General features: G+C 31.6%; 1 protein-coding gene across 1 annotated transcript in view; it reads right to left on the bottom strand.

The window, feature by feature from the left end:
- LOC124357292 (protein argonaute-2-like) overlaps positions 1-13,689 on the bottom strand; it is an 88,696-nt gene that overhangs the window by 39,243 nt on the left and 35,764 nt on the right. Inside the window, exons 9-11 of the mRNA XM_046808951.1 lie at positions 10,785-10,904; positions 4,429-4,554; positions 521-630 (exon numbers count right to left, since the gene is read on the bottom strand). Coding sequence (XP_046664907.1) covers positions 521-630; positions 4,429-4,554; positions 10,785-10,904 — 356 coding nt within the window. The remainder of the gene's footprint in view (positions 1-520; positions 631-4,428; positions 4,555-10,784; positions 10,905-13,689) is intronic.

Here is a 13,689-nt window from a genome sequence, read left to right as displayed (position 1 = left end):
CTGCAGTTCCTCTCCTCATGAGCAGGATTACTATTCAACAACTCGTCATTAGCTGAATTAGTAAAACTAACCTGTCTTACGATGGTATAAACTCAGTCAGTACAGATCATTGCTGCATTGTTAGGTTATTAACAATATTTCAGTAGGCCTACAAGAGGTTGATAATTACTGTAAATCTGGAAGATATAAGTGATTGGCTGATAATAGCATCGGTGTGATTACAGACACATAAACCGTAACAGAAACTTGTTCTTCAACAGTAATGAGAACAGTAAAAACTATTGCCCTTTTATTATTGTTCGTATTTGTAACAAATAAATTCCATGTCTGTAGTCTACTGTGTTCTTACTGTATTCTAAGTTATCTGAATTTTCGATTATCCGGATCATTTTCATACACAATTAATCCAGATAATCAAGGTTTAGTGTATCATAAATATTGCAGTGTTGGAAGAACATGCTACCCTGAGAACTGAAGTCTTGTTTACACTATAGATTAGGAAGCATAACATCAGTTTTACCTGAGATCCCCTTTATGGATGTCTGGAGAAGCACTTACAACAACCCATCTCTCTAGTGTTTTGGACGAAATGAACTCTTCAGCTCGCCACATTCCATTTTCAACTTTGATCTGTTAAGGAGACATCAAATCTTGTCAATGCTCATGATAACTGTACAGTTTTCAAAAATAACACATATTCAAATCTTTATTTTTTTGGAATGATATTGAATTATAAAAAATATAATTAACATTTCAAAGAAAACTTGAGATCCAATATGAGATATTAGTTTTTGGGATCTGTACGGATCCAAATAACTTAACCCTTCCAACGCGGCTAACGCCTAAAGACGCGGAACTGCCGATGCTTTAAACGCGGATTACGTCTACGAACGCAAAAGCTTTACTTATAAAATGGCGAAGAATTAGTTGTTAAAACTTCCGTAAGAGAGCAGATCGATGTTCCTTTCGACTGTCGGGACTAGACAAAACGCTTTGTCACCGTTGGTGGACTTTGTAACGGTATCTACTCGGGTTGAAAGCAATCGCCGCCATTTTTTGTATGGCCTGTGACGCGGCATACGCCTATAGACGCGTTCGTTTCATTCAGCTGTTTAACTACGTGTGTGTTGGTCGTATGTTGGTTATATTGTTAAACAAAGTGTTTTGAATCAGTCCGTTGTAATTCTTATACAATTATCTTATAAAGTTGTTTTTACTAACATTTAGTATAATTTTTTGTTATAATAGCTAATCCAGATGATCCAAGTTTTGACAAATGAGCGCATTTTTGGTATATAATGTGTAATATTTTTTTCAATTATTTGTTTTGTATTTTATACCAGTTTCACCATACAAGTCCAGTTTATTTATTCTAAATAAATAAGGTTTATAAGTACAATATTTGTTTCATTTCCCTTGTAGGCTATCATATAAATAAGTTTGTGTTGAATTTCACATTATTACATTTCAAAATCTTATACTAAACTTACTGTACTGTACTAATTATACAGGAACTTCAGTTACAATTTACTCATTATAAATAACCTGTATAAATGTAATGTAATCTGTCAAATAGTGTTGCTATGTACATTATCCTGCAATGCAGTTTATTCAAAATTTCAAATATTTTCGTGCGTATAAAATTTTCAAAAATATGTAATATTACATGTTTATTATTTTTTCTTATTAACACGTTCAGTGCGGGCCCCGCGGATCCGCGGGGGTAAGCGGCGGCGTAGCAGTGCGCGCCACGCGGATCCGCGGGGCGTTGCCATAGTCTCGACTATTGCTCAGTTTGAGCCCAGCTCTCGGCCGGGACGGTTCGTACTCGTTGAGCGTGGCGTGTGGTTCCGAGTTGACCTTGACTTGTACTTCGTTTCTGTTTCCCGCGTTTTTAGCATGTGCAAGTGATGCGTTCTTAGTGAGTTGTTTATTTATGTGTAGTGACATTGTACTATTGTATTATACAAGTTTTATATCGCATTTCACCATGTCTGCCAACCGTGCTACAGAAAATAGTGCTACTGACGATGAAGCATCAGATGTGGATAGTGAATCCAGTGGAAACACTGCTGTTGACAGTTCGGGTAGTGATAGTGAAGATATTGTAATAAACCCTTCATGGGTTAATAATACAAATGGACTAAGACATATCCCTTTCACCGGAAACAATAGATTGCTAGTAGATGTACCAGGTAATGGTTCACCGATTGACTGGTTTTTTATGTTGATGGACGACCCATTCCTCCTCTCATTACTCCGCCAAGAAAACCCAACCCACAAACTTGTACAAAATGAAGAACGGGATAAAAAGGGTGACAGAAAACGTAAAGATTGTAGGGTATGCTACAAGAATGAAAAGAAAAGGAAGATGACAACATATATATGTTCTGTTTGTCCAGGTAAACCAGGACTTTGTGCTGTCAATTGTTTTGACATACATCACAGAGGCCAGCAGTAAAAGCCATGCCCTCAAGACCTTGTAAATATTGTATATAGTTTTATTTGTTTTTGTTTTGCACTATATAATGAAATAGTTTAAAATTGGATTGTTTTTACGGTAGCCACTCGCGTTATTAGACTTTTTAGCCGCGCTCTGTGCGACAAAACTCTTTCCGCGTGCTGACCCCGCGGATCCGCGGGTCAATCTGTGACGTCATGTAATCCGCCATTTTGGATCACAGACGTTATTATCTGCCCATAAATCAGCCTCTGATAGCAAATAGTAAGTGTATTAATAAATATTAGGCTTTAGGTCCAGGGGCAATTTACATGTATTTGCCGTCAGCAGTCAACGTGTTAAGGTAATACCAAGGTATATGAAACAAAAATTAGCATTGGAAAATTAAAAAAAAATTATTTTTTTATGTCTTAGCGTTTGACAGTAATTTAGATTAGCGCTTTAAGGGTTAAGACATGTGAAAAGCAATCTTAGTAATCTTATAAACATTTACTTATTGTAAATGTAACTAAAATATTGCAAGCCTAGATTTAAGCAAAATCCAATTAAATTAGTCTATTATCAGTTAAGTTTTTTAAGTTAAAATAATCATATGTAATACAAAATAAATGGCCCTCTGCAGTCCAATTCTTCAATTCATTGCAGCAATTCTGTGTGAATAGATGTAATTGTGGTTCAATGTGACAGCTAGGCTTATATCAGTGTGTCTACTGATAGAATAAGAGAGCAGAATTGATTGCATTTGGTGTTTTTAACACAGATTTTTGACATAAAGCCAATAGCTGAAAAAAGATTTATAATTATGCATGTACTGCAACAAATCTGTAACTAAAAAAAATGTAAACAAAACTAATACAATACTTTTCAGGATTTGTATTGTTCTTGTTGAGTAGAACACTTTATTGGGCACTGACTGCTATTTTGTATGGATGTTGAGCTATTTACTTTATGACTTTTGGCTATCTATTTTAACAAAAATTTGTGGCCAAAAAACCAACCATTACAGTACAAAACAAAGATTAATGATTATGCTTGTACTGGAAATCCATTCTTAAAAGGTTTTATAAAAAACTAATGCATATATTTACTTTCAGGAATTATATTACACTTTTTGACTGGAACACTATTGGACCCTACTATTAATGTACATGCTGAAGTGGTTTACAATCTTTTTTAATACATAAGAATGTACCTATTTTTAACCTACTTTGGACCCCTTAGAAATGGTATTACTTTCAGTGTTTTATTATAGTTTGCAAAAATATGTGTAACTGGGTTATTTATGAAATTTTGCCAAAGTCTTTTTATGTTGTGCGTGTGTGAAATGTTGGTCAAGGTTTTTTTGAGTACAAGCCATATCATTTGCACTTACTTCCTCGGAAAATGTACAGACAATAACTAAAGATTATTGTGTTACTACTGCAATAGTTGAGCGGGGAAATCAAAGTCATCATTTAAAGAGAGAAAACATCCTCTTGCATCAAGTAAAGGAACTGGCATATAATAATGTAGCTTCAATGTCCAAAATTATGGAATTCAAACTTACATTAATATAAAATAAATGGTATTCACTAAATTTGGCCTCTACCGCATTTTAAATGTGAAAAACACCCCTATGGCCAAAGAAAGTTTATAGAAGTGTATACAGGTAAAGAAGCGATTATGTTAAAAAATTAATAAAATGACCAAAATTTCTTTTTATAAGATTTATTGAACGGTCCTTGTACATTAAGTTATAAATTTTATCATCACAGACTTTTATACATTAAATGGAATCCTCTGATTGATGGCCTATTCAATAGATTTTTTTACCAAATTCTATGACATTTCCTAGTCTTATCCATGTATTTTATGTCTTCCCTGATTATATTGACACCCACTTCATCTATATTTTTTACCATCTTATTACACTTATAAACTCAATATATAATACTTATATAAATATTAAATTCTATAATGTAACAAACCTCAGACTTGTTATAAACAAGAATCGGAGAGTCGATGACTTTAGCAGAAACTTTAGTAAATTCACTTTCGACATTTACTCCAAACTCTTGAATACAAGGATCTTGATTGAAGTTTGCAAACCTCATCTGTAAAAAATACAATTCTACATTAAATCTACATAGTTCAATTGAAAATCTATACTTAAAACATATCAGCTCAAACAGAAAATATAAAAAAAATGTACGAGGGTGTATCAAATATAAACGGAACTGATTTTTAATTTAGAACATTAATTTGACTTAACTTACAATTATATCTTTTTTCTACATATTCTGCCACCCTTGAAATACACTTTTCCCACCGGATTGGGAGGTGTCTTATTCTGTAATCATAAAAACTCCTTAGACATTCTCTTACCAATTGGAGCAAAACACCTCCACTGCAACATTGTCCTTGAAAACGCTCGTGTCCACCCGCTTGTTTGAGGGATCCAATAAAACGAAATTCACATGATGGCAAATGTAGACTATAAGGGGAATGTTGTAATATTTCCTATCCTAATGCAACCAATTTTTACCTCGTGAGGTTAGCCGCATTTAGCCAAATCTTGATGTGCAGAAAAATATCACTTTTAGTCAATTTGCGTCATCCAGTACTTCACAATAATATTATGCATTGTGAGGTTCAAAGAGTTATGCACTGATATTCTTCAATGAGATTTTTTGAACTGCCTCAGTGTTGATCTTGGTTACACTTGTCCTTGAGTGACAATCATGAGGCTCGTTCTCAAGCTTTTCACGCCCTTAAAAAATTCATTGTACCAAGAAAACACACCAATTCTTGACAGGATATATAATTCGCTGCTCCACAGTGACGTGTGACTTCTTATTACATCATGATTTGTTTTGATTATAAAGGGATCAGAGTATATTGCGATCAGTACCCTCCTCTTCCTAACATTAAAGGCAAACCTGGGCATCAATTGATTTTAGGTCATTTTTAGATAACCAGTCCGTTTATATTTGAAACACCTTTGTATAATGATCATGGATTACTATTGTTGTTAATATACAAGTACTTAGTTTAGTGATAAAAGCATACGGACTGCTGATAGATGATACATCCAGCCATCTACACCGAACTGTACATTTAAAAAATGAATAAACTGTGTTACTTCGGAATGATAGCCCATCAAAAAAAGATATACAACAAGCAAATAAATTAATAAAAATAAGGCAAAAGGGAAAATACGACTGAACATTATTACACAGGTACCGTAAGTTTAATAAAAGAAAATTGCATGGCAAATCTATGAATTTAAATGAAGATTAGTACATAAACCCTTTTCTAAACCATGTAGAAAGATGTAAAACAAGAATTCAAAATGATTTTTGTCTGGAAGAGTGAGATGTTTATTGAGCTTAGTTGTACAGTTTACATTATTACTCGCTTGATAAAATATCTACTGATCTTAATTTGATAGTATTTATTGATGCTACAAAACAGAAATTCCCAATTACATTGCAGCATTCCAATCATTACAAATTGTAATAATAATTATTTCACTACATTAACCTATTATATACTTACTGCATAAAATTTATCCTTAGCAACAATTGTATCTCTACATTTGTAATTTTTACTGTTTATTCAAAAGAATTCTTATATATTTTGTACTTTATTGTTTGAATATTCATAAAGTATACAATTCACAACAAAAACGAAGAAAGAATTTTTAATTGTATTAGGATTTAAGACTGAGTGTGGATTCTGTAATTTTATGGAATTGATGATTTTAATTTTAGCCTATTATACAAATTTGTTAATTTATACATTATAATCATGTATTACATATTTGACATATATTGCGTTGTTAGCAACATTATTCTTCACTGCCTACCCTGAATACGCTGTATTACAACAGCTTGTTTACAAAGCAACAGATGGTGACTTCCATTGTTTGTTTATAGATGCTTACTGATGTCATGGATGCAACAAAAGTTTCCAACTTTAATAAAATTGTACTAACATCATTATACTCTCTTGAACATATATAAATATTTTACATGTTGAAAAATTTGCTTACTTTGAATAAATAGATTACCTGTTATTATGTTACCCGTAAATCGCTTACTTCACCTATTTTCCCAGCATGTGAGTGAAAAATACATTGTTGTTATCATGATTTTATAATCTAAGTAATAAAAATTTGTAGTATTGTTCAAAATAAAATTGTAAATTAAATGAATTAGTTTCCTACTCTTAAACTATTTTTATTTATATCCTAAAAATTCTCAAATATATTTATAATTAATTTTTACTTGTACACTTAAAAATTATACAAATTTAACCCTGCAACTGGCTTTAAGCGATTATCGACGCATTAACTTCAGTTTCAAAATGGCACTAAGGTATTTTCAACGCATTAACTATGTCGTAATATGATCTCTCACAGCAAGCCTATTTTTACTTTGTTTGAAGTAAAACATATGTAAATCTAAAGATAAAGATCCAAGGTTTCATATTATATCATAAAACGTTCTAAAGTTACGTTAAATCTTTCATTATAAAATTCTAAACTTGGATGTTGACATTTCCGATTGCCATTTGTTTGCGTAATTTCCGAACACGCTAAAATTACCGCATGTTTGTCAAAATTCCCTATCGTGAGTTTACGTTCTACACGATCGTGTCGTCATTGAAAACAGTGTATTCTTGGCTTTCAGAAAAATCTTTTCAATAGCCAGTAGGAAAATAAATGTTTATAAAATAAGCTTTTGAAAAGCTCGTGTTTTGTAAAATTCCAAAATGCCTCATGCGTCGAAAATAGCTTCATTAAATTTTATTATTTTTGTTACTTTATCGTTGTCTGGAAATAGTGAAAATCATATCAAAACAAAGAAGACGAATTGTTCTAAGCAACAGTATCGTCAACGAACACGATGAACTAGTATTTTATTTTTGTTCTGTTGCACAATTACCGACTCAGCCAGTAGGTAAGAATAACGCATCGCTTGGTTGCCATGTTGATTTCTCTGTTGTTATTACGCCATTGCCGGTATTAGTGTATTGCTTGCTATTTATTTGGATATTTTAGACTTTTCGTTATTTAGTGTGTATAAATAAAAGTTTGTTTAGTGTTTTTTTTTATAATTAGTGAAGTGAAAAATGTAGAGGTTAGGTTAGGTTTTAGTGAATAGGTTAGATTTTTGTGAAACTGAAAGTAAGCATGTTATACGCTTCAGGTTCAGTGTTTTATTATTTTGTAGACAATTTATAGTTATTTCATAATGAGTGTTAATTTAAAAAATTAATGTATTTATTATAAAACCATATTCATATATTTTAGACAGTAATTTTTTTACTTTTTCTGAAGGTATTAGCGTTTTATTTCTATGACAATCGCTTGTTTTATTTTTTTAACAAAAAAATAATAGAGATAAAAATACATTGTTGTACATTTTTGTAAACTTAAATAAATGTACTATCTATATAAATAATTTTTGGATGAAAAGAAAATTGTTAGCTAAAAATGTTAGGCATTTATTTCACAATTTTGACTTTTGTAAAAATAAAAAAAAAATTGTTGAAGTATCTTATACAATGTAAACTTCTATAAATATCATATTTTTCTCTTCTACATATATTTATTATAAAAGCATATTCATGTATTTTAGACAGTAATTCTTTGTTACTTTTTCTGAAGGTATTAGCGTTTTATTTCTATGACCATCGCTTGTTTTTTTTTTTTTTTAACAAAAAAATAATAGAGATAAAAATACATTGTTGTACATTTTTGTAAACTTCAATAAATGTACTATCTATATAAATAATTTTTGGATGAAAAGAAATTTGTTAGCTAAAAATGTTAGGCATTTATTTCACAATTTTGACTTTTGTAAAAATTACAAAAAAAGTTTGTTGCCATATAAAAATATCTTATACAATGTAAACTTCTATAAATATCATATTTTTCTCTTCTACATATATATATATATATATATATATATATATATATATATATATATATATATATATCTCTTAGAAAAAAATATTTGTTCATCCAATAGATTCCAAAATGTCACAATGGTATACATAATAGTGCTATACAAACTTTTTCAGATTTTTTAGTTTTTATAGATATATTATTCAAAAGTACCAATAAACTGTTTTACCTAAATATTTTTTTGTAATTTGTAATTCAGATATATAAGCAAACTTTTGTATATTTTAGAATTATTCTAAAAAATTTCATATTACCTGAGAGGGTGCTATACATTTGAGAAACATTTATTCTTTACTAATATTTTTATGTTAATCAGTAAAAAAATCAAAATACATTGAAATGATTCAATATTTAATATTTTTTGGGGAAACTACATTTATTTCTAAAGACATTGATGCTTTTAAAATGTTTCTATCTTAAAAAACAGATGAGCAGTGATTAAAAGACAAAACCCTTACAAAATCACCAAAATGTGCCTGCCATTTTGGGAAAAATGATGGCCAGTTCCAGGGTTAAATCTATGCCTACGAGTATTTTTAAATGATGAATGTTTATTTCCCAACATTTAAGTGGAAAAGAAACTAAGTTACGACAAATAGTACCAATAGTACCAAAGTTTTTTTTCTAACTGTCTGCAAAACAGTTATTTTAGCAGTGGTCTTTTGCAAAATCGCTTTGTATTAGACAACAAATAATTTAGGTACTGTCAAAAAATTGTAATATATCAATAAGTTAAGAAATGTTTGTTCTCAAACAGTTAAGTCTGCATACAACACCATAACAAGGTTTTTACTTCCAGATATTACAACATTGTTGTCTGCAAAAACGGTGCCACCATGCTTCAAAACTCTGCTTAGCATTTTGAATTTAAAAAAGCATGTTTTTATGTGCAAAGTGGATTTATGTGGATTTTATAGAGACAAAAATAACAATAATAGGTATCAGGCTTTGTTGATCTCTATTCTCCTGAAATGCTTCGTTGAAAATTGTTAACCCATTGCGGATCGTATTGTTTTGGCGCGTGGGCACCAGCGGGCGCGAATTAATTCACGGTCAGCGGCCGCACGAACAGCAATGGTGCGCCACATCGTAAAGCTCGCTATTGTATACTAGAAAATTCAGCTGCGAAGGTATTCATTCAGATGGAACATGGGCCTGCTGGGGTATCCGTGATGTAGGAACGATAACACGCGAGCAAGGTTACGGCGTGGCAGGGATGATGTCTGAATCATAGTCTAAATAAAGCGGCTCGGGCGAATCGATTGCAACATCCCGGGCCATTGTCTAGACTAAACCCACCAACATGTACGTCTGCATCGTTTAGTTGTGTCACTAACCTCAAAAGTATTATAATAACAACTGAGGAAAACACCCAATCAGAAGCGCTAAAAAGCAGAGAGTAAACTCATATGAATGATTTATCAACTTCGACATACAACTGCGATCTGTAGGATATTTATAAAACTTTTGAAAACTCTAAACGTAGACCGTTGTTAAACACTCTTAGTAGACAAGTGAAGACGATCGCCTGATCTATCAGACATTAACAGAACTATTTGGAGGGAAATTTAAAAGCAGACCGCTTTTGCGACCTGAGCTTGTCACCGTGCCGTTAGGCCCGGCCGCTGCGTGACGAGCCCAGCTTGTCAGTGATCCGCAATGGGTTAATATAAACATATAATGTACTAGATATTGGAATCCTTTGACATTGTGGCACGGAATATTATAGTAGTTGAAAGAAAAACAATAGGAACTAGAAATAACATAACTCAATGAGCCAATTTCTTCATAAGTATAATTTATTGCAAATGGAATCGCAAAGCAATGACACAAAAGTACAATATTTTTAGAGGTCAGAAAGCATCAAGGGAACAGAGTTTTTTCACACACTGATGAGGGATACATTTCTAATTAGTTTTATCAAAGTTAACATTAATATTAGACACTAAGAGAGCGAACAGATTCCGATTATGACTTCTTTCCCTGACCTAAGACCGTGCAAGTGCTACTAAAAGCTTCAATAAAAAAAACTAATGTTACACAGAAATTAGATGGAAATATTTTCCAATAATTATTACTTATCTTGTAAGTAATATTATGCCATTTAGAAAAGATATGCCTATGACGACTTGTTATTCATCATGAAATTGTGTACGAAGCCAAAGGTAACAGTAAGTTTAATATATGCAATTTTACTGAGTCTTCAAAAAGCCATACTTCTTTGGTTATTGTACAGCCTGTCATATATAGCCACCAATATTTCATACAAACCCAGACTGGGTCTTAATATATTTACATAAAAGTAGTAGTATAGTTATTAGTATAATACAACAGTTCAAAATCAATAAAATTTAATCATTTTAAACTTACAGCGCTCATGATCCTCTGCTTTCTCTCACTTGGAGGCTTTGCAGCTTCTTTGATCATTTTTGATGTCTGGAATTTGTCCAATTTCTTTGTAACAACTTGTCCAGGAGTAATCGTGCACAGCTAATAACAAAGTTAAGAAAAAAATAATTAATTCTCCTAAAACCATTAAAACTAGTGATATAATTTATTCACAAATGATGATACTGTAATTATTTTATAATTAGAAAGAAGTATATGCTTTCAAAAGCATTGTTGTGTTAAATAGATATTTATAATTTCTAAGACAATCCTGATAGAAAAAATGACACTACACAACTGGTAAACATCAAAAAAATTCATTATGAAGTTCCTAAAATATTTCTGGAAAATGTGCATGTTTTTCCTATTTCAACTATATTCTTTTTTCTAAATCAAAACACTTATATGTACATATAATTTTTGTAATATAAAATCTCTGTGTAGTTTAATGTGATTAAAATAGATACCAGTACTATTTCACATAAAAAACTTTTACTATTAATGTTGTAAAGAAGAAGAGATTATCAGAACAGAGGAAAAACGATAAGATTATCACATGTAACTCTACAAAAACCTATAACACTTTGGCAACAGCACAACAATTCTGAAAAAGACTGGGATGAAAAAAAACACTAACCTACTAAATAAAAAGTTGCATAAATAGACCTATAATTAAGTCTAGTGAATTAATTAAAAGAACTCCTATACCCCCTGTAAAATTTAGTTGGAGAATTGTAACTACTGATGATGTGACAAGCTATTAAAAATATAAATCAATCTGAGTTTTGATATTTAAGATATGTTCAACAATTTGTTGAAAAAATAGTTTTAAGTTTGAATTATCCTCTTTTGATTTGTATCAATACGATTCTGAATGAAGAGGTTTTCTGTGATTAACTTAAAATATTGTGAGTTTGACCAATTTATATAAAGGGTCAAAAGAGTCAGCCTGATAGTTACTGTCCTGTCTCTATTATACCAGTCTTATTGAAAGTAATTGAAACAATAATTTACGAACTATTAAATACTTTTTTTGAAAATAAAAATCTGTTTCATACATTACAATTTTGGTTTTAGAAAAGGGAGAACAATAACAGATGCCCTGGACAACTTGTTGAGACAAATTTATCAAGTCTTTGAAAATAAAACCTATACTCAGGTCACTTTATGTGATCTTCAAAAGGCGTTTGACTGTGTCAGCCATCCTGATCTTTTAATGAATTTATCTTATTATGCATTGTCAGGGTGCTCAGTAAGCTTTATTGAATTTTATTTGAAAAATCGGACATAAAAAAAAATACATTACATAAAATAACTTGGTGAATTCTAGTAAATTTTTAGATATTTATATAGACAATCAACCCAAATGGAACACTCATATTTACTACATTAAAACCAGACTTTATCCTGTTATATATCTTGTAAGTTGTCTAATCAACGCAATTATGTAAGAAAATGCTACTTTGCACATTTCAATAAGTTATAAGATATGGAGTGATTATTTTGGGTAACAGCCCAAGAGTTAAAGAAATATTAATTTTACAATAAATAATAGACAAGACAAATTCTTTGAGAATTGTAACTGCATCAATTGATAAAAAATTGCAACTGTTATAATATTAATTCACAAAAAGTCAGAGTCCAGCCAACTGTCAGTTTCCCCTCTTCTAAAGTACTCTTCAATGGTACAAAAAGGACTCTGCAGCAGCCACAGCCTCACTTTAATCTTGAATGTCCTCGCATTAAGTTATTTGAAGTCTTCAAGTAGGTAGTTCCACAGATTTAAGCTCATATATGAGGGCTACTTCTCAAACAGAGAAAGACGATGTGCAGGAAGATGGAAAACTGTTGCTTGTCTGGTGTTGTATTAGTGTGTGTTACAACTTCTGGGAAAGCCACTCTCATGGAGGTTAGATTCAAATAAGGCATAGTAAGCAGTTTTGGCTGATGTTATGTCGTCAGTGACTGCTTTTATTCTTTTAATGGTATACAAGCTAGTACTTAATTTCCAACACAAGATGTCAATGTGAGAGTCCATTTGTCATCTATTGTCAGTCACCAGTACTTTGCTTATGCTGCTGCTTGAACTTAGGCAAGTACACATATTTTTCCTTCCTTGTCCCAATACAAGTTGCTGAGTTTTAACTTCATTGACCACCAGGTCGTTTTGGTGGCAATACTGTAATGCCATATTCTTTGCTGTAAATGATCCAATCTCTAGGTTTTCTGACGTTTTATCAAAAAAGGCAAAACTGTCATCAGCATACATCAAAGTCGTGGAAAATTCATTCAGGTACTTGGTTGGGTAGATCGTTAGTAAACAAAGTAAAAAGAACCGGACCCAAAACTGATCCTTGCAGGACACCTCTCAGAACTTCAAGTGGACTAGATATAACTTGTACAATCTTGTTATTTTGGGTTTGCCAGATTTCAAATATCTGTTCTCTGTTTGTCAGGTAATTTCTAAAATCCAAAAATATTGCTGTAGTGGTATTCTTAGCTTCTACTTGGTAGATGATGTGTTCAATAAAACTAAGAAGAGCTGTTGATGCCATAAATTTTTTGTGAAACCCTGCTGTTGTTCAGTGAGCAGGCAATGAAGTGTTAGGTGATTTAAAAGGCAGGTAAGTACTATTGTTTCAATAACTTAAGAAAATTATGCAACTTTTGAGATTGCTCATTAGTTTGTTGTCTCACCGTGGTCACCCTGTTTTAAGATTGGAATTCCTTTAGAAAGTTTCAGTTAACTAGGAAATTTACCAGATTGAACATTTGACATGTTTATGAGAGTAGTTAAAGGAAAAGTTATTTCATATTTGCAGGCCTTCAAAAACTTTGGTGAAATTTCATCAATTCTTGTGAAGACTTTAGCTGGAAAAGAGTTGAT

This window comes from Homalodisca vitripennis, chromosome 3 (assembly GCF_021130785.1).
Source record: "Homalodisca vitripennis isolate AUS2020 chromosome 3, UT_GWSS_2.1, whole genome shotgun sequence".
NCBI lineage: Eukaryota > Metazoa > Arthropoda > Insecta > Hemiptera > Cicadellidae > Homalodisca > Homalodisca vitripennis.
Note: the sequence above shows the minus strand (reverse complement) of the source record. Positions and strands in the feature narration are given on the sequence as shown.